The sequence below is a fragment of the Hibiscus syriacus genome, unplaced genomic scaffold (genome assembly GCF_006381635.1).
Source record: "Hibiscus syriacus cultivar Baekdansim isolate YM2019G1 unplaced genomic scaffold, ASM638163v2 tig00112470_pilon, whole genome shotgun sequence".
Taxonomy (NCBI): Eukaryota; Viridiplantae; Streptophyta; class Magnoliopsida; order Malvales; family Malvaceae; genus Hibiscus; species Hibiscus syriacus.
Window position 1 is genome coordinate 314256 of NW_024063339.1, and position 22877 is coordinate 337132.

At 33.6% G+C, this 22877-nt stretch overlaps 3 protein-coding genes and 1 pseudogene across 3 annotated transcripts; 2 read left to right on the forward strand and 2 right to left on the reverse strand.

The window, feature by feature from the left end:
- Positions 1–5036: 5036 nt before the first annotated feature.
- LOC120179811 (glutathione S-transferase U16-like) lies at positions 5037–6624 on the reverse strand. Its single transcript, XM_039185294.1, has 2 exons — positions 6269–6624; positions 5037–5449 (listed from the first exon to the last, which is right to left on the reverse strand). The coding sequence occupies exons 1-2, from the start codon at positions 6587–6589 to the stop codon at positions 5069–5071; spliced, it is 702 nt and encodes a 233-aa protein (XP_039041225.1). The 5' UTR covers positions 6590–6624; the 3' UTR covers positions 5037–5068.
- Positions 6625–11038: 4414 nt separating this feature from the next.
- On the forward strand, positions 11039–12177 carry LOC120179845 (ethylene-responsive transcription factor 3-like). Its single transcript, XM_039185314.1, has 2 exons — positions 11039–11167; positions 11269–12177. Exon 2 carries the CDS (start codon positions 11341–11343, stop codon positions 11944–11946), a length of 606 nt encoding a protein of 201 aa, XP_039041245.1. The 5' UTR covers positions 11039–11167; positions 11269–11340; the 3' UTR covers positions 11947–12177.
- A 228-nt stretch (positions 12178–12405) lies between these two features.
- LOC120179838 lies at positions 12406–17834 on the reverse strand (annotated as a pseudogene).
- Positions 17759–20069, forward strand: LOC120179821 (V-type proton ATPase subunit e1-like). The gene is made up of 4 exons (XM_039185301.1): positions 17759–17856; positions 17971–18098; positions 19009–19056; positions 19834–20069. The coding sequence occupies exons 2-4, from the start codon at positions 18001–18003 to the stop codon at positions 19898–19900; spliced, it is 213 nt and encodes a 70-aa protein (XP_039041232.1). The 5' UTR covers positions 17759–17856; positions 17971–18000; the 3' UTR covers positions 19901–20069.
- Positions 20070–22877: the final 2808 nt, after the last annotated feature.

Genomic DNA, 22877 nt, shown 5'->3' on the forward strand with positions numbered 1-22877 from the left:
CTGTTGAAGGGATTGTGCCCACTTCTTCCCCAAAACTGGAGGACTTTCTAGGTGGTGCAACAATGGATACACATCAATATAGAAACCACGAAAGGGAGACAACGGCTCTAAGTTTAGATAGCAATGTGTACTACCACCAAAAGGGAGATGACGTCAAAATCGGAAGAGGAAAACACGGTGAAGAGAAGGCTAGAGAGCCTAATTACGCCATAGGGAAATTCGAAGTGAGCGGTGGGCTTGGACAACAAATTAGAGGTGCTTCAATGGAGTCTCAGGGCTTCAAACACGAGAAGATCGGTGGAAATAGACAAGAGAGAGGTGCTTCAATGGAGTCCAAAGCCAAATGTGAGCAGAGTGCATGTGCTTTAATGGAGTCTATGGGCAAACGCGAGAGCGATAAAGAGACAATGCATAGCATGGAAACGGCCGGCGAACTGAGGAACATCGATAAAGAATAGGGTGGCGAGAAACTATAACAGCTATCTCTAGAAGAGATATCTAAGCTAAGAGGAACAGCTCAAGCGAATTCGATGGAGACTTTACACGCTGCCAAAGAATGGTATAACAAGGCAAAGGAGTCGGTCGCCCAATCGCTTAACACCGCAGTCGAGTACACCAAAGATAAGGGTTAACAAGCAAGGGAAACCGCTCGTCAAAGCACTCAGTATGCGGCGGAGAAGGGTGGACAAGCGACGGATATTGTTCGTCGAGCTGCTCAACAGGCGAAAGAGATGGGTGGACAAACGAAGACAAAAGGTTGTGGAGAAGATGGAGATACATGTTTGAAATTATCTATTCTTCTTCCTTCACTCTTTGAGTGCTATTTATTTTTTTCTTATGTGTTAATTGACGTGCAGCGGTGCATGTCCATGACGTGGTGTGGTGCATGTTCAACCTGGAAACAATACGCTTATTGAGCAGCCACGTCGGACTCTCCGTTATTTTTTTAACGGAGAGTGGTCTGATTGAATCAATTAAAAAGTTTGGTGGTCGAATTGAGATAAAAAATAGTTCGATGGCAAGATTAATTAATGACCATAATTTGATGGTCTCCCGTATAGTTTACCCTTATTTTTACTTTTCATTATTGTGGCTTCTAGGAGAATCGTTGCCGTTGGGAGACCTCTTGGAGAATCTTAGCCGAACGAGTATGTGTCCAGTATGATTTTTTTGGGTATAAATTACATTCATACGTCATTCAATTATTGTAACCGTATAAATAGGCCAATTAGTTTTCTTTTTTAAAATAAATTACTCAATTAATCGATTATTATAAATATGTCACTCTGACATTAGTTATAATTGAGTAATTTGGTTGTAATAATTGATAAATTGAGTATATGGTTGTTATAATTATAAATAGAGTGACTAGGGATTGGCATGGGTAAGGTATGATCAGATTTTCGGTCCATCCGACCTTACTAGAAAATCATAAATCTTCAACCCGACTCAAAAAATATACACCTTCCACTTGATCCGATTTTTTGAGATAAAATCCGAATTCAAATCGACTTGAAATAATAAATTTATTATAAATATTATTTTTATTCAATAAAATTAGGGATTTGATTGAAATAAAATAATATATAGAGGGGGTATTATTGTAATTATTCTTAAATATATAAGGTAAAATTAAAAAAAATTGGGTCGAGTTAGATCAAATATTTTTCATTCTAAACCTGAATTCGACCATATCCGAACATAACCTTGAAAAAAACCAAACCTACCCGACCTGAACCTGATTTTTTTTAAATATGATCCTATCAAATTGGATTGGATCAGAATCTGTTCGATTCGGGTCTCGTGCCCATCCCGACAGGTTTGTATCTAAAAAAAACTAATGTTTGTTTCATTTTTTTAATGACATATCGATATATTTGTAATCATCGCTTTTTTTTTTGATAAATTATACCATACTTACTCAGTTTTCAGTAAGATTACAAATAGATCAATTTTAAATATTTATAAATAGATTACTCAGTTAATTAATGGTTATAAATAAGTCACTTTGTCGTTAGTTACAATTGAGTAATCTGGTTAATAGTTGATAAATCAAGTAATTGGTTAATACAATTATGAATAGAGTAACCTATTTGTAACTAAAAAAATTAACATTTGGTTTATTTTTAATGACATGACAACGTATTTTTAACAATCGATTAATTGAGTGATCTGCTTATAACAATTGATAAATTGAGTACTTGATTGTTACAATTAATAAATAATGTGACATATCTATAACCATATTAAAGAGCGTGTCGTTTTTAGATAGAACAATATTTTTATAACAAATCGATTAATTGAGTGATAGATTTAGAATTTTTTAGAATTTAATGACGAATCTATAATACTATTAATAATTAAGTTACTTATGTTGAATTTAACTTTTTTTTGTATGATAGTGTTATTTTTAAATTTGATTGATACTTTTTCTTATTGTGCAAGAAATGGAGGGCGTTATCGAGTGCGGTTGAGTGAATGAGGATTTTGGATAAGACTGGATAGTACATATGGGCCCATTTGTAATAAATGGGCTGATATCTGGTTACTTGTTTGTCTGAATATACCGGGTTACTCCACGGAAAAGATTTAAAAAGGTTGGATTTATCATTATAGTCCTACCCACTAATGGACCGGGTACTTTTTTTTTACAGTTATAATGAAAAATTTAAAATTATTATATATTTTAAATTGAAAATATATTTTTTCTTTATCTGGAATTTATTACGTTCAGGTTCACTCCATGAAATTTTAAAAGTTCAAGTTCATTTTTTAAACATGAAATATTTCGTCCGTCTCTCTGATCCTGCCTATACAAAAATTATAGTTTTATTTTTATAAGTATTAGGTGGCGTTTGGTTGGCATGAATCCCTTGGAATTAGGGGGAATTAGAATTCAATTCCATCACTTTTCCATATTTGGTTCAAGTTTTCCAAGAGAATTGGAATCCCTCATGGCTTCAACTTTCCATCAAATAAGGGAAAGTGAATTCCATCCAAGAATGGAGGGAATTGAAATTTGACTATACTACCCTCATCAATCTTTTGGTAACTTATTCATATATTGAATAAAAATATTTTTTTATTATTTCGGGTCGGGTCGGGTGAAACTTTATTTTGGTCTGGTCGGGTCGGTTTTTTTAAGTGTGATATTCGGGTCGGGTTGAGTTCGGGTTTAGGGTGAAAAATACCCGACCCGAAAATATATATAATTTTACCTTATATATTTAGGAATAATTACAATAATACCCCTCTATATATAATTTTTTTCAATTAAGTCATTGTTTTTATTGAATAAAAATAATTTTTTATTATTTCGGGTCGGGTTTCTAATTCATATATTAGGGTCGCGTCGGGTGAAACTTTATTTTGGTCGGGTCGGATCGGTTTTTTTAATTGTGATATTCGGGTCTGGTCAGGTTCTGGTTTATGGTGAAAAATACCTGACTCAACCAAAAAAAATATATAATTTTACCTTATATATTTAGGAATAATTACAATAATACCCCTCTATATATACTTTTTTTTCCAATTAAGTCACTGTTTTTATTTAATAAAAATATTTTTTTTATTATTTCGGGTCGGGTCAGGTTTCTAATTCATATATTAGGGTCTAGTCGGGTGAAACTTTATTTTGGTCGGGTCAGGTCTCGGATGGAGGTTCCCTTGTACTCGGGTCAGGTGGACCAAAAACCTGACCCAACCCGACCCATGGCCATCCCTAATTGGGATGATTTTAACTTATGATGTTTATTAGCATGATTTTTATAATTTATTGAAATGAATAATCAATCAATAAAATTAAATTTTAATTTTTTTAATTTTTTATAATATATTGTTACATGTAATTTATAAAACAAATTAAAATTAAGCAAAAAAAAAACAAGAAGGGAAATACTGTCATTTTATATTATTGAAATCAAATTCATCTGACATGTCTGCGAACCAAACATAATATGGAATTGGATTCCAATTCAATTTCCTGCCAACCAAACAGAATATGGAATTGGATTCCAATTCCTGACAGATTTCAATTCCTTCACAGATTCTAATTCCAACAGAAATATTCCAGCGAACCAAACACCACCTTAGAGTTCATTCAGAGTCACCTATTGTAAACCGTCCTTGTAGTTGTAATAAAGATGGATGTAGATGGAAGTTGATATGTATCTTGGTTTATGCATGCTTATTTAGACTCTTGTTTTAATCATTAAAATTTAAAAATTTTATTTTACCCATTATACTTTTGATATACTCTTATTTTAGTCACTAAAATATCAAATCATAAATGAAAATGTGACATTAAAGATAAATGTTTACAATTTTATTCATGTGTCACGTATGATATGACCACTTTTTATTAGTATGGAAATCATATGTCCTTCATATCATTTTACATTTTTTATTTTATTTTAATCATCTAAAATAAAGGTTTATAATTTTATTCATGCGTCGCGTCAACATTGTAATTATCATTCTTTAACGTATTTTTTGACCGCACCAGATATCAATGAGCTCACCTAATTTTCTCATGTCATTCTATCAATTAGAATTTTATCTAAATCACTTTAAAACTCATAAAACTCAACCAAAAATTCAAAACTCATGAAATTGCAAACCAGTACTCCAATCTATAATATACACTATCCGATCAATGTGGAATCAAGAAATGCAACTTGCTTCTCCCTTCTCCACCTTCCTACCGTTAAGAATAAGATAAAGAAGAAAAATATATCTTCACCGAAAAATCAAAGAGAAATCAAAACTAGAAGTTTTTCTTATAAAAATGAAGAAGAAAACATTATCAATCATCATTGCATAATTTCAAAAAGAAAAATATATTACATATCCTATGCATGCATGCATGCACATATCAGTATCATATTACATATCCTGGAAACATATTTATCGTTTATAAACGTATGACGACGTATGCATGTATACGTTATTTTTTATTATAACTGAATGATCACCATGGGTACATTATTTTTTTATTAGAGTTGACAAAACAAAATACTAAGATTATGGTGGCCAAACTTGGAACCTTCAGACTGGATGACTGAATTGATCACTTGGTAGAAAACCTAGCTATTAAGAGGGGCCTCTGTTTAGCAGAATACTCGGCAAGCTTTTCGAGGTCAGGCAAGAGATCCTTGACGACTGGATGGGGGAAGAAGCTCTTATGAGCCCATCGGAGCAAACCCGGCGTCTTGTCGTTGGAGAGCAGCTTCACCCCATGAAGCTTGCCGATGACTTGGATCCAGAGAAAGAATGGACCGAATGCGATGTCCAGGTAGCCAATGTTATCCCCACTGAAGAAAGCTTTCCCTTTGCTCAGCTCTCTCAGGCATCCCTCCATCGTCACCACCGCTTCTTCCAGTTTTGCTATTGCCGCCTTTTTGGCATCCTCCGTCTCGGCGATCACCGCTAATATCAGGGCAGGGACCAACTACAGTAACAGAAAACAACAACAAATTAATGAGACTCCACACTCGACATGTTATGTCAAGATTCAAGGCGTAATACTAAAAAATTGTCTCCAATGTTTAATTAAATAATCAATTTAATCTTTTTTTTTTGGAGTAACTTAATGTTTTATTCTAATAGCAAAAGTATCCATAACGTATAATTAAATAGTCACTTTTTTCTCTAATATTTTATTTTAAGATAAAAATACTCCTAATATTTAATTAAATAACCACTTTAACCAAAGTTGATGCACTAAGCCCGTACGAGCAAGGATGTAACTATGTGCAAGGTTGGGGGCCATTGCCCCTAATTTTTTATTATTAAAAAATATATAAAACTAAATATGTATTTAGACTTCCAAATTTTAATTTATTTTGATTTTACCTTCCCATTTTGGTTTATTTTGATTTTATCGCTCTCATTTTCTATATTGTTAGTTATACCTTGCCCCTTGAATTAGAATATTGGTTCCGTCCCTATCTAGGTGAGTAAGTGCATACCCATTATTTTAGAAAAGTTGTTAAATTTAGTTTAATGTGTTAAAGAGAGAAAAAATAAAGAAATTTGCATATCATTTGTTAAGAAAGAGAAATTTAAAATTTTAGATCATATTCTTAAATTTATGAATTCATTATTGAGCCCTATTCTTTTTGTTTTTTTGTAGTATTTTATCCCAATATTTTATTTTAGGGCAAACAAACTCATATTTTGGAATGTTGAACGTTTGTTGACATTATGTGTTATACGAATAAACTTTATCATTTTTTAACGAGATGTGACCAAGATTAAACAAATGAACCTTTTCGTCGATGTAGGCAACCCAGATTCGAGCGTCGGCACGTTGTTGAGGATGGGAAGGGAGAACGGAAGGGGCATTGGGCCAAACCTCATCGATGTATTGGACGATGGCTTGGGACTCGATGATGGGTTTGCCTTCATGGACGAGGACAGGGACTCTCTTGTGAAGAGAGTTAAGTTTGAGAAGAAGATCACTCTTGGGTTCCAATAAGTTCTCCTCGATGTACTCGTAGTCTATAGATTTGAGGTGAAGGGCGATCCTTGCCCTCAACATGAAAGGGCTTGGCCATGAACCTATAAGCGTCACGTTGCTCTCGCCCATTGTTGTTTTGTTCCTTCTTCGATGTTGAATATAAACGTAGGAAGCAGTGAATAAAGCTGCCTTACAAACACGACTACGCTGAGGATATATTTATAGTACGTAGGTTGGTTGAAGATGGTGGCCATGACGTGGTTTGGAAAGGTAAAAGTATACTCCACGCGTTTGAAATTTGAAATATTCATGGCCTTGGCCCTTTGAAATGAGAAATTTATCTTTAGACCCTCTAAAAAACTAAAGAATTTTAAGTTAGTATAATGATATATCCATACACGCACACCGTATAACTATGTCGGTTGGGATAATTGTATGATTTTACGTCATCGTATGTATTTTTAGAAAATTATATTAAAAATTCAGGGATGTAAAATTAGATTATCAATTAAAAAAATACATAAACTGTATAAAATTTAAAAATTTTAAGGAAAAAAAAGTCTCGAACACTCCTTCAATTCATCTGCGCATAAATATACATATTCAGTCATAAATTAAAAAAAAACATGTATGCACAAGACAAGAAATGAAAAATCACATGTTATCATACATGCATGCATGGCCTCCATTATCCTACGTGTATTTGCTAAATTTTGCATTCGGGTTCAAATCTTCTCGAAACACATAAGAAATAAAAATTCAAAATTATATAAAAACAATTGAATTTATTACAACTGTGGGTCCAACGGAAAATCAAGCAAGACAAATGGCAACAATCTTGAATTTATAAAATGAAAATTTTAAGAAAACGTTTATTAAATGGAAATGAAAATCTATTCTCATCTGTACAGAAAAAATGAAATATTTTAAATTTAATTACTATTTATTATTTATTTACCATGTTTCTAATGTCAAAACTTTTTTTTCGTTATTTATAAATAAAAATATTTTTTTATTTTTATTTAATAAATTTAAACCATTGTCAATTCCTCAATTAAATTTAAATTCTAGGACTTGATTTTATTTTGAATTTTCAAAGTCATTTCCTCGATATAATTATTTCTTGATGATGTAAAACTCTAGTTGTTTCTTTTTCTCCTTTCCGTGTTAATCTTGTTCTAATTTTATTACATTTTATCATCATTGATGACAACACTAATCTCGATTAATTATCGACAGTTAATTTTTCTTTTTATTTAGATTATATTTGACAAGTATTTTCATATTTAGATTACGTTTATTTTGGTTATACGGTTGATATTCACAATGATATGCTCATAAATATTTTAGAGTAGACATTCGTGTATACAAGGATGACAATAGGTCCAGTTAGGATCGATTTTTTGTCAATCCGATCCGATCCAAAAATATTATCCTCCACTCGAACATGATCCGACCCGAAAAATATGTATCCTCCACTCGACTCTGACCCGACTTGAATTTTTAGAGTATAGATATGACCTAATTAGATATAGAATAAGGAATTAATTAAAATAATATATTTTTAAAAAAAGAAATTACAACTAATCAGGTCAGGTCAGGTCGAAACACGTTAGATTCGGGTTAAATTGTCATTCTTACACATATAAACTAATCACAAAACTTTTATACAGGGTGGGTACAACTAAAATTTCAAGTTGACACACCTATTAAAATATGTAATTTTCAGACAAATTTGAATTTTAGTGCCCACTCTAGATCTTTAAGAAATCTGCCACTGCATATGCATGTTTTGGACCCTAATACTTAATACTGATAGACATTTGCGATTACCGAAAATAGGCCGCGGTTGAATTAAGGTAATGTAAGATTGTAAATGATTTTTCACTATTATATGCATTTTTATGTTAGTATGATGGTGCTATCCTGATGTTGTTTGTATTTAGCGGTGGATCCAAAAATATTTTTTAGATTAGATACACATATATATTAATCACACGAAGTTTTATACGGGATGGACACAACTAAAATTTCAGGATGACCACAATCATTAAAATATATAATTATCCAAAGAAATTTCAGATTTTAAGGTGTGTACGTGCCCACCTTAATTCCTTAATAGATTCCTGCTCGTATCTATTATTTATTCAAATTGTTTGATTAGGTTTTTAACATCTGTTTGTATTTTTATTTTTAACGTACTAATTTGTGCTCTTTAGCAATTTCAAGAGAATATTCTATTTATGTGTCTAAAATTTAATCCGTTACATTTTTAGGTGATTATGTTAAAAAAAACTCGTTCAGTAACACATGTCATATATAAATTTTTAAAAAAATATTTTTAAAAATATTTTTAAAAACTGGACATAACACGTGTCACTTAACGATTTTTTTAACGGTAGACACATAAAATTGTAAAAAAGAAAACTTTAAGCACTTATTTTTAGCAAAAATTTCTTTAGTCACCTAAATTAATTTTAAATATAGTTTAAGTATTTATTTTTATATATGTTTAAGTATTTATTTTTATATAAAGTAAAAAAAAATACTTTACTAAAAATAAGTTAAACTATAAAAAGTCTAATGACATTTTCAACCATTAAATATATCAAAATAATATTTTAATCTTTATTTTTTTATATCTTTTCACTCTATATCTTTTGTTAAATTAAATCTAAAAATAAATAAATTTATTAAAATGACATCGATTCTTTTATTTGTTTATAAATAAGTTTGTTATATTTTCTATTAGTTGATTTTTTATTAAAAAGAGTAATTATGAAATAATATTTGTTTAAAGATAATTTCAACCTTTTAACATTAAATGCTAACACCCCTTACATCTATGATGCTTGAACTCGGATCCTCAAATAATAACAATAATTTTTTTTATCACAGAGGTCACTTTATTAGTGAATATTAGTTGATTTAATTTGGCAAAGAACTTAAAATTTAAAAGTAAAAATGAAAAAAAAAAGTTAAAATAATTTTTTTTGAAAACTTCGAGAGTTAAAACTGACATTAATCCTTCGTACAAACATGAAGAAAATTGAATTCAAATTCCATACATCATAAAAATTCGTGGATGACTCTTGCATTTATAAAAAGGGTAAATTACATAGTTACTCATTGTACTATACTCTCTCCTATTTTTCTCACCCAACTTTTAATTTTTCTTTTTGCTCACTGAACTTTATAGATTAAATTATTTTGCTTACTCTACCGTTAAGCTTTTAACAGTATTATAATGTGGTACAATAATCAAGACGACGCCGTTTTTAAAAACTAAATATAATAAATTGTCTTTATTTTGGTGAGTAAATATATGAAAGATAGTAAAGTTTAATGACTCATGATACCCTTTTTCCTTCTCTTCCCCGTTTTCTCTCCGTCGACCACCACATCATTTTCATTCCGGTCACCGACGACCACCGTAGATGGATACCTTTCGGTCCCAAAATGGAACGGGTTAGTTCGTCTCGACCCCTTGAGTCCGAATCTGGTGGTTGTTTCACCAACAAAAATTCCCAAAACCCGTGAATTTGGATTGAAACGTTTCGGTTTACTCACTTTCAATCACAAATTCGTGGACTTCGAAGTAACTTCTGATAAAATAGAGGTCGGATTCAAACTCACGACGTCGACACGAAGCGACATATCATTTTGGGACTTAACAGCCACCATCTACGGCGGTCGACGATGGCATACGACCACCTTCTATTTTTATTTTATTTTTAATTTTTTAAATAAAATAATAATATTAAATGTCACCTCATCAGCAGTTAGAGAGAAAATGGAGAGTGAGCAAAATGATTTAATTTTAAAGTTTAATGAACAAAATAAAAAATTAAAAGCGAGGAAAATAGAAGATAGAGTATAATACAATGAGGAACAATGTAATTTACCCTTATAAAAAACATTAAAAACACTATATGAATGTATAAACATTTATAAAATAAAATATTAACCAATAGCTACTGTTAATAGCTGAAATGATAGAAGAGTTTATATAAATATATACATTTAAAACATAATAATAACATTAAAAATTTAGCTAATGCTTAAATTTAGAAAATTTAAACCTTCCCCCATTGTCTATTTGACTCCGTCATTGATTACACTGTCACATAGTCACATACTTCAAAGCTTGCAAGGCAAGTTAATAGATAAAACCTTTGTGTTTAAAGTTTTATTCGTTATAATTTTAGATGTTATCGTTAAAAAAATCGTTAAATGACGTGTCATGTTTAATTTTTAAAAAAATTTAGATGTGACATGTGTCTTAACGAGTTATTTTAACGATAAATACCTAAAAATATAACGGAGAAAACTTTAATAATCAATAAATCATTTACGTGCTTCACCCATAATAAATTTTAAAATTGTTATTACTACTGAAATATGCTTTAAAGTAATAATAAAATATTATTTATTTAACATGTATATATGAAACCAACATAATTAATTTTTTTTATTATTATTTTCATAAGAGTGTATTAAATATCAAGAAATAGAATTAAAATAAATAAATAATAAATAAATCGTCCAGATGAAATATAATTCGTGCACAAGAGAAGGTTGTGCCGTCCCACCTATCATCTTTCTCTCCTTCCATCTTCCCTTCTTCATTCTTTCCTTAAAATTTACATTTTCTTTTCATTTTTTGTTATTCCTTTGTCTAAATATTGATTTTGGGCATGTAGATTGGTGAGTTTACCCCTTTTTAATCCTAATCTCTAATATTTTCATCAATCTCTTTGTTTTGATATAATATTTTTTGCTTTTTTTTTCTTCTTCAATCTTTGAAGTTAAACATATTTTTTTCTGGATAACCCCTTTGGGAGGATCGGGTGGATTTTTTAAGATTCGATCATTTTCCGATGAGGAAAGGGAGAGGATCCGACGTAGCGATGAAACCGGCGGTGGAACCCAACGGATCTGTAAAAGAACAAAGATACAGAGGTGTCAGGAAAAGACCATGGGGAAAATTCGCGGCGGAGATCAGAGATCCATGGAAAAAAACCAGGGTTTGGCTTGGGACCTTCAATTCTGCCGAAGAAGCCGCTCGAGCATACGATGCCGCGGCGATTTCCCTCCGTGGAAACAAAGCGAAAACGAATTTCGCTTTAAATTCTTCCGATCTCCCACCTTCTCATCTCATCATCAATGAAGCCTTCATCGACGGCGATTATAAAGATCCGAAAGTGAAACCGCAAAGACCGGCGAGGAGTAGCATGAGTAGCACGGTGGAGTCGTTTAGTGGGCCGAGACCATCCCTACCACAGCAGAAACCGACGGCGACTACGACTCGGAAGTGTTCACCGCCGGTTACGCCCGACGATTGTCATAGTGAATACTGTGATTCATCGTCGTCAGTCGTCGATGATGCGGATGTTATCGCATCGTCGTCTTGCCGGAAAACTTTGCCTTTCGATCTCAATTTTCCACCGTTGGATGAACTCGACGATCTCACTTTATGTCTCTGATCAACGGTGACGATCAACCAGTCGATCTTAAAGTATCCCTTTTTGCTATTTATCAAATGTTAGATCTTCGTTGCTGGAAAAATGATGGTGATTTAGGGTCTATGATCTCATATCTCACCTCTGATGATCTCAAAGATCTTTCATCTTGTATAAACAATTTGTCTAATTCAATACCTAAAGAAAATGGGTCTTTGATTCTATGATTTATGAATGCGATTGCTTTCACCTTCACGACTGATCTCTGTAGTAAGTAATGATTTCTTGGTGTTATCAGATCTGGAGTTCTTTCATCTTCTAGCTTTAGATCTTTTCTTTATTGACATTCGAAGTTCATGAGATCTGGGATTCTGTAGTAAGTAATGATTGAACATACATTTATTGAATGATTGAAGATAAGATATATACACATGCATTAATATTATCGTCTAATTATTCTTATTTATATAAAAGAAAAGGTTGAAAATGTTTTAAAAGCTGAAACAGATTGATTTATGATTGTTTAAACAATATGGAAATGCATGAAGAAATGAACTTAAAATGCTAATCAAACTATGGATACACAACTAGCTCTAGGTCAAAGACTACTTATAATACACAATGCAAATAGCAAGCCACGATCCTCAGATATGCAACAGGTCCAAGCTGCAAGCTTTTAATACTGTGTTCAGCATAAACAGTTACGACTCCAAGATAATGTATCGGGAAAGATCGGTTCCGGAAAATATTAGAAAACCACAAACGAAATTGAGATATCAATACTACATTTACCTGATCTGAGTAGTGACATCGTTTGCCATGTCAACTAGTCAAGACATCATGCTAAGTAAAAAAGATGCATAACTGTTAGCTTGATATACGCTGAAAGCTTACTTGAAATTCATCATAAAGCCATCTGCAGAATGAAGATCAAGCATTAATCGAAATCCGATTCTTCATGTGCTTAATACATGATAAGTTTATCGAATGAATACACGTACTTGCATAAGAAAATTGCCCTTAATCCTTCTGTTGATTCGGTTTCTAACTGATTTCGCCTTTCACTTTCTTCTTTGAATTTAGCAGCAGGAAGAACTTCACACGGGCATTGAATTGAGGTTGCCATTACAGTGCTATCATTATTAGATTCATAAACCTACAAAGAATAGCAGAAAGAATGATTGACGAGCCATCGGATTTTACTTGCTATCATGACAGACAAGAAGTAGACAACAGAGAGAACAATAGTAAGAAAACGGTCAACTTAATCGTGCATGAAAGATTACCTCACTCGTTTCAGGAGCACATGGATAAACAACACCCTCCGGCAAATCATTAGGAAAGTAGCACCTTTTGACAACCACCCACTTTATCCCGGTTTTAGCATCCTCCCACATTGCCTGAAGTGAAGATCGAAAATTATGAAGTCTGTTTTTACAGGACATAGGATCTAGCAAAGCTCATCATATAATTCTTATGAACATGCTTACCTGAAGCTTAGATGGTATCAGTTTATCCTGGCCAAAATGAATAAGAGCATGATCATGAACTTCATAAGTTATGCCATTGATGCAACAAGACCGGTAAAACTCCTTCTCATCGACAACTTGAAGTACGTCACCATCCCATTCAACAGCACACAAACCATCACAAGAAAACTCCGGATGCCTTGGAATCACAGTATGAGTTCCAGAATTTCCAGTAGGATTTACTTGTGCATTTGCAGCATCTTGTTCACTTTGATTAATCTGTTTAATGCAGTCAATGTCTCCTTTCAAACCTTTCTCCAAATATTTAATTCCGGAACTTTCATCATGGCAATTATTTGAAGGGATTTCAGCACAGTTTTGCTGCTCTGTTAGGATATCTTGTTTGTTATGTGAAGGCTGTGAATGATCTGCCTTGTCGCTGATAGTGTTACATGATGTATCCGCAGGTTGTGACAATGTTGTGTGATCTTTTTTTTCTTCATGATTAGATGATTCAGTCATTTGAGAATGTTCTTCAGGTTTCTCATTTACTCTGCCAACAGAAGGTGAATCACGTACAGCCTCCAAAGGTTTTGTCGAGTTCCCTTTTGGAACCTTGGAACCAGATGCTGACCCAATAGAGTTGCAGTTAACTGTAGTTGACAAGACAGGAGTCTGCAATGCTGAGCTTCCATTTGCAGTTACCTTCTCATGATTGAGCAGAGGACCCAGATTTTCCACTTTCTTCTCTGAAGATGACTGAGCTTCGGTTGAACAAGCCGGCACTTTGGGTACATTGATGCTTCTCATGACACGACCATATTTGGGGGGCAAAGGCTTCCCATTGCAAAATGACAAGCATCTAGCACAGTGCCACTCACCCTAGGGATACCCTTCAACTGCAAACATTTCAAGTGGAATCCTTTCTCACATGCATCACAAAGCAGCACATTTTCCACTTCATTAAAGGTAAGTTTGCACGTTTGACAAGTCACAGCCTTATTCATATACTCTCTAGAAGGAGGAGTCCAGGTAAGATGTGCAGGAAGCTTCGGTTGCAACAACTTTTGAACAATTCGAGCAATTTCAGTGTGATGATTAGTAAATGGAGGAGCTTGTGTAAAGTTCACACCTTGCGCGGGCTGGTGCACACTTGGAAAAGTTCCGGCTGCAGTTTGAGTATTGAATGGTCTAAAGGTTTGATCTCTCACAGCTTGAGGAGTCATCTGTGCCATAGTGAACCAGAACTTCCTTCAACCTTGGTTGGATGATGAGCCAAAACCTTGTTCTCTTGCCCAGGTTTACCAAATGCTGCAGGTTGAGCTTGCATAGACCAAGTGGGAGCATTGGCGAGTGAATGGCTTGCTGAAGAATTAGCTGAAACACACAATATTCGAGATGAAGCACGGATAAAGATGCTTAAATGTTCAACAGAACCAAATAAGAGGGAGAATAGTGGTAATATAGTGGCAAAATTTCGAATAAAGAAACCACAGCATTAGAATTTGCTAGATTATAGAATCAATCATTTCATGATCATCATAGAACACAATTCTAAGCCAAGAAAACGTGTCCCACCCATGGAAAAAGTAGGTAGAACATATCATCTAATCTCTCCCAAAAAGTTTCAAATTATACGTAAACAGGTCCATCAACTTTTATGCTACCAAGGGTCAGAGACCAGGTTGAAGAGAGAATTACCGGTACATGTGAAACATAAGAAGCCACGTTTGATCCTCCATCCAACTTAATTGTGGTCTGTTTACCCTGGGATATGCAAACGAAGACGAATCTCCTAGATGACCACTTGGTAGCCCAGTGGACATTGTTGCCATTTTTACATCGCCAGTGGGCAATTGATGTTGCAACAGAGTTGAACCCGCTGCTGTAACATGAGACGAAACTGGGGTGCCTCCAGAAGACACAGCTCCATGAATGAGTCGATCTGATGGTAAAATGCGAACAGCATTCGATGAGCCACGGTTTTCAGAGTATCCACCGACATTAGTTTGCACCGACTGAGATGTATACGTAGCAGGAGTAGTGAATTTTTTGGGTTCTTCCATCTGAAAATCATTATGGTAATCGAACACTCAGATTCCAATAACATGAACTTTTTCACTAAAATTCAGTATCACATTCAAAATATCATAAGAATTCTACAACATTCATAAATGTCCTATGGGCAATTTGAACCAAATTAAACTTCTCACAGCTTCAGACATAATCTTTAGTTCCCCAAAATTAACATTAAAATCAGTGAAGAACATCAAACCATATAATAGATCGAGGCCTTTAATTTTCCTGATTCCCCAAATGTATCAATTATAAAACATAATAAATGCAATAAATTCATTAAAATAATAAAAAAAAATTACCCTCATTTTAGAAAATAAAACCTTCTGAGAAATCGACATCCCCATACCCCTGAACCCTAAACTCCGCTCTTTGAGATGGGAATTAATCCCCAGCTCTTCAATCACATTCCCTATCGCCTCCCTCCCAACAATATCCTTAGGCGACATCTCCCCGCACATCTCCGCCAACGTCTCACGTGCCTCCGCCATCAACGCCGTCTCAGCCGACGTGGGATTCCTCCCTCCGCCTCTCATCTTCCCCATCGTGGACAGCACCAGCACAATCTCCGCCACCTCTTTAATCCCCCACCGCACCGCTGCTTCTTCAACACAGAAACATCCCCGTTCTCGACCCCCCGCTTCTCCCCCACCGCCGGAGAAGGCTCAAACGCTACGGCGTTTCCGCCGACACCCACCTCATGGTCCATTATAAACAATATCAATCAAAACCCAGTGTTGTAACTTCACGAGAGTGACCGAAACCAGAACGAGAGAGAAAGGGAAGGGGAAAAATGGTAGAACTAAAATTACCAGGAAACTTTTTGGCGGGTAAATTGTGGGAAAGAGAGAATTTTTTAAATAAAATTTTTACCTTGAGGAAGGAAGGGATCAGAGTTATGGTTGAGAGAAGAAGGGGATTATGAGAGCCTCGAATGACAATAAAGATTAAAAAATATATATATGGTTTTTTTGGGAGTTTTGTGATTTAAATTTAACCGAGCGGCTTACTCAAATCGGACCGGATACGAGGAATTTGGGGATTTTCGATTCTGAGGTGAATGAATCTAGGGCTTGGGTCTTTGGGAATTCTATACGGTGCCGTGAGAGTATTACCCACGTGAGTTAAAGATGTAAAGTAGCATTTAATGCATTGCCTTTTTAAATTTTGCATTTTGGTCCCTAAATTTAGAATTTTAATCCTCAAAATGGCACATCATCCCACAAAAATAAAATGTGCTTTTAAATTTTTCATGTATGATATGGTATAATTAGCGATGGTTAAAATATTCAAACTCGACAGATTTTGACTTCATCTTATAACAATGGAATGTTTTAATACCTAAACCTTTAATTGTTTTAAAATTATACCTAAAGTTTGATTTTTGTTTCATTTTAGTACTAAAAATTAAAAATATAGATACTAAAAAGGACAAAAACTAATAGTTTAGGTACTAAACGCATTAAGCTTTTAACAGTGGGGTACTAAAATGAAACAAAAATTAAATATCAGGTATGCTTTTGAAAAAATTAAAAGTTTAAATATTAAAATAGGCTAAAACTGATATTTACATATTAAATGCATACTTCACCCTAAAATCTCTAAAATTTTCTAATACTTCCTTTTAGGCCTTGTAATTTTGAATTTAATGCCATTTTAATTGAAAAAATGTCCTGATATTTATAGATTTAAACTGAAATTCATCAATTACGTTGTCTATGATCTTATTCCTTCGTGGTTTGATCAAACTTAAATATAACTATATTATTTCTCTCACCAAAAAAGTCTATTGGTGAGATGATAAAATAAAATAATCTAATTTATATTTGAATAAAGTACACATATGATCCATTAATTATGGGTTACTTATTTGTTGAGTCCATTGATTAATAAAAGTTATAAAATGGTCTATTGGTTATATGAGTTGTTTTGTTGAGTCCGTTGACTATCATAAGTTATAAAATAGTCATTTTGCTATTCACATGTTCTAAATTCATCATTTTATGTTAAAAATTTAATGGCCGCATGAGCTAGAGATTAATATGTTGACTGAATATAATAAAATATTATATCAGAAACTCAAATGACAATCATATCTCAATCAAAACGTTAACGTTTATCTTGGACAATCGTTAATTTTTAATTAGAAAATGATGGGTTTGGAACATATCTTACTCGGGTTACTTTAAAACGTTTGGGCCATATTATCCCAATATGGACTCCCATTTACGCAAGCTTGGGCTCAAAGAGACGGGTCATTGATGAACAGTCGATTTTCCGAAGATCCGAAACTAAAACCTCTACAGAACGAACCTTCCGATATACAAATCCAAAGTTGAGATCCCAATTACTGATATTTTCTTGCATTTTCTCTGAATCCAAACGGAAGGTTTTAGTTTCTCAGCATATGGATTATATCTTATCTCCATATTTGTTTTTGGCTTTGCTCAGCCTGGAATCCAAGTTAAATAATATAAAAAAATAATTTTCCCTTTTTTTGCAGGAAATTTTGTGTAAAATCGATATCTGGAATATGGGTTTCTTGATAACAACCCTAATTTTTGCTGTAATTGGGATAATCGCATCGCTTTCTACCAGAATATGCTGTAACAGAGGTCCCTCTGCTAATCTGTGAGTATCCTTTTAAACAATAACTCTTTTGAGAATTAAAATTTGCTCGTTTTATTAGGCTTCTTTAGATTTAAAATTTATATGTTAGAATTAAGTTTAAAGGGTATCTGTTGATTGGTATACTTGGATGAAATATGCTTTAATTCGGTATTATAACTTGCAAGAACAGCAAACTGGCAACCAATGCCGAGTTCTTTACTGTGGTTGTTTACTCTGATCCGGAATGAACCTTATAAAATCTCATTGCATTGGGCTGTGCTGTCAACGCATCCTTAGTGTCAGTCAACAGAATGGCCTTGACCCTCTACGGGCATGGTCATTGCTCCGATCAGGCGACACTTGGTGCGCTGAGACCTCTATCTTTAAGGAAATATGTGCCCAAAAAACCTCACCTAATTGAAGTTCTCTTTAATTTCTTCTAATATAAATATACTATTCAACCTTAGAGATGGGATATTGGGATCATAAGGAAATCATGGATATTGGCCAATGAAGAGAAAGAGAACTTTTCATGTTTCGTAGATAAACCAGATCACTCTTTGGAGTTATTTATCGTATTTACATGTTATAATTTGTAACCCTATTTTATAAGTAAATACGGACACATACAAAAATACACTTGTATACATTTTATGCCTGTACTTTTTTGTGCCTTGTGGGCAGTATAAGGATTCTAGGACCTAGAGGGTGCCTTGCCACTGACGCTGGGTAAAGATTGGTGATCTAGCAAACTGGATTGACTGAATTTTTGTTATTTGGTACCATGTTCTGCTATAGAATTGCTTGATTTGCCATTTAGAGTAGTTACTAAGATGTTTTCTTTTGTTCAATTACGACCAGATAAGAGTAGTTCTCCCTAGCTTTTCCTTGTTTTCATCGAAAAACTGCTTTTCTATGTTTTATTACGCAGGCTCCACCTAACACTGGTCATTACGGCAACAGTCTGTAGTTGGATGATGTAAGTTTATTCTTGTTTTACATTTTATCTTTCTTCTTTAGCAGCTTGACTTTCATATGAGTTCTGTTTGTAAATTATAAAAATATGAAATCTTCAATGTGCAATGATTATTATATCAGCGGCATTCGGGATTCCTTTGGCCATGCCGTCCTAAAATTTTGGTCTAGATGAAGAATAGAATGCCTGCCTTTCTGGCTATCCTTTCTGCGACGAGGAACTACCTTTTCTTCCCAGGATTCTGAATTTGCATAGTGGCACATAAATTGAGAATCAATGCCCTTGCAAAGACCTAATTTGAATGTGTATATAAAGAACTTGTCATAAAATGAGAATAATATCTCGTGTAGCTTGTTCAATAGGTTCTTTAGCTATGAATTCAGCAAATGTCACCTTGTTGAAGGCCGACTTCTTTAAGAGCCTTAATATGCTGCCCGGTTTCATGATCATTGCAATAATAATTTTAGAATAAGGCAAATTCATAGCTTCATTAGGCTGCCTTGGTACTATTCATGTATACTATTCATACAGAGGACCTATGTCTTGCATTGAGCACATAGTTTGGTACCATGTTTCGACTCTATTTTTCTAAAAGTGACACTGATGACATACATTCTCGTTCGAGTCCAAGTAACCCGACATTGGTATACACTTTTAACCAGTGATTTCGAGGAAGTTAATCTATATAGCTATTTATAAGTATATATCTAGTTTTGCAAGTAAATAGGTTTTGTTTCTGTGTCTTATTAATTTGTAATGTTAGTTCTTTTGCTTTGACAGGTGGGCAATTGTATATCTTGCTCAAATGAAACCACTCATCGTCCCCATTTTGAGTGAAGGAGAGTGAAATCCTTTACACGATCGATTCGGAAATGTGGGATTAGCCCCTCAGAATTTAGTTGTCATGTAACATGTCTTCTCATGATGTTTCTGTAAGTAATCCTTATTCAAAGTTTGAACTTTGAATTGATATTATGTTAGCACTTCACTATTTGGTTCACATTTGTTTGATTTTCTTAAAATAATAGTGTTTTTTTTTGGATAATTAGATTTTATTACCCATGAAGGCAGAGAAATGCTTACAAAACAATCCAATCTTAGGATAAAGAATAGGGGAACCTATATACAACAAAATTAAACTATACCCCATTGGTTACATAGTAGTAAATTTGTGTTATCATTTCTGTTAACATTCCTATTGCTTAAAACAATTCCAACAATCGACTTAAGGATGCTAATAATTTCTTCTTCGCTTTTGCATTTCCCTGTGAAGGTTCTTCGATTTCTTTCCTCCCATATTGTGTAATTAAGAGCACACCAAGAAATTTTCAATATTGAAGAAATCAGAGATTTACCTTTCCATTTTGTAGCTGCCCATTCCAGCAAATTGCACCATGGCAAGGGTGGTATGTTCAAGCCTGAAAGTTGGAGAATAGACTTCCAAATTGAAGTTGTCCATGAACAACTGGCAAAAAGATGATCTCGTGTTTCATTTGCTTCAGAACAGAAAATGCAGTTTGTATTAGTAAACAGACCGAAGCGTTGCAGTCTGTCCTTAGTGGGGAGTCGATCCAATACAACCATCCAAGAAATCACACTATGTTTCGGATTATGAAAGGGAAACCTAATAAGTTTTTCCCAAGTGACTTTGTTGTCTCTTGGCCGAATACCTTCCCAAATTTCTTTCGTACTAATTACAGAAGAAGAAGCAATCAGCGGTCTGGCTGTGTTTCTCAATTTCAGCATTCGTCTGAAGCACCAGGAAGAATTCATTGGTTCAGGAATAGTCCAAAAATCATTATGTTTGATGATATGTTTATGCGTCCAAGCTACCCACATTGAACCCTCCCCTGCAAGCAGTTTTCGAATCTGTTGAATTAAGCATGCAGATTCCAGGACTTTATATCCTTGAGGCAATTCCTTCGGATTTGGTTTACAAATTTTACCCAATTCACTCTAACTCCAGCAGCAGGTGAATCAGAACCCTTCCAAAAAAATCTCGAACATAATTGCTCGATTTTCTTGATAATGGATTGGGGTAAGACAAGTTGCCTACACCAATAGTTAGCAACGCTAAATAAGATCGTCTTAATAAGCTCAATACGACATGCATAACTCATCTTTTTCCTAGACCACCGATGAAGTCTATTTTTTATGTTGTCGAGAAGGGCTTGACAGTCTTTATCAGATAGCTTCTTGGTGACAAGAGGGACTCCCAGGTAGCGAATAGGCAGTCGGCCATGATTAAAGCCAGAGGATCTAATGATAGTGTCTAGAGATTGGAAAGATAAACCAGCAGTGAAATTTCACATTTTCTGCTTAAGCTTAGCCCAGATAACTCATAGAAGCTGTCCAGAATTGAGATGACTCCCATTACCGACTGTAAATTACTTTTGCAAAAAATTAGTAAGTCGTCGACAAAAGATAAATGAGTTAGCCCTATTTTCTTGCAATTCGGATGGTAGGCAAAAATCCCCTTATTAGCAGCAATGTTAAGCATATTGGACAGAAAATTCATTACCAGAACAAATAAAATGGGAGAAAGAGGATATCCTTGTCTAATCCCTTGGCACCTTTGAAATAACCAATCAAACTTCCATTGAAATCAATGGAATATCGAGCATCAGAGTACCAAGTAGTAATCCATACAATGAATTTAGGGGGAAATTCCATGGCCTTTAAAATAGAATAAATGAAGCCCCAATTGATGGAATCGAAAGCCTTTTGAAGATCAATTTTCATAGCACACCTTGAAGAGATTATTTTCCTCCCATAACCTTTTACTATCTCCTGGCTAGAAGAGTGTTGTCGACGATACTTCTATCCTTGACAAAAGCAGACTGATTTGGAGCTATAAGCCTCGGAAGCATAGTAGTCATCCTATTGACAAGAATTTTAGTGATGGTCTTGTATATCACGGAGCAACAAGATATAGGACGAATAAAATAATAGTGTTGTTTCCTTCAGACATTATGCAGTTTTTAATGAAATAATTATGGAAAGTGCATTCCTTTTTATTATCGTTCTTTTCAAAATACTAATAAGTAGACTTAATAAAATAATCTGCTAGATTTCTTAAACAAGGTTAAGAGGTTTAACCATAAGGTTGTAAATAGGTATGCTTATCGAGCGAGTCGATCGCGAGTTGGACAGTGCTCGACTCGTTCTCATTAAAAAATTTTGTTACTCGACTCATGCTCGATAAGAAAATTTATTGCTCGGCTCGTTGTTCGTTATGTTCGTCAAAATTTTACCCGGCTCGTACTCGTTAACAATTTTTTTTACTTGATTAGTTGCTCGTTAAGCTTATTATGCTCATTGCTCGTCTCATTACTCTTTAAGCTCACCGATTTAAAATCTTCTAACATTATATAGAACTTAGTATAAACATAAACTAATAAATTTAACCAAAAGATTGTACGAAACAAATTCAAAGTTTAAACACTAAAATAACAATCCATAAAATACATTAAAATAATAATTAGGGTGATTTTTAAGTGTAGTAAAATAATAATCATTAATTAATAATTTAGTATTTTTAATTACTTATTAGAAAATCAATAGATTAGTAATTCATCATTTTTTTATTATCTATTAGTATATTAGTAATTTTTAAATGATGTAAATTTTTAAGATAATTATATAATGTTATAAAAAATTAACGAGTTGCTCATGAATAATAATCATTAATTAATAATTTAGTATTTTTAATTACTTATTAGAAAATCAATAGATTAGTAATTCATCATTTTTTATTATTATCTATTAGTATATTAGTAATTTTTTAAATGATGTAAATTTTTAAGATAATTATTATAATGTTA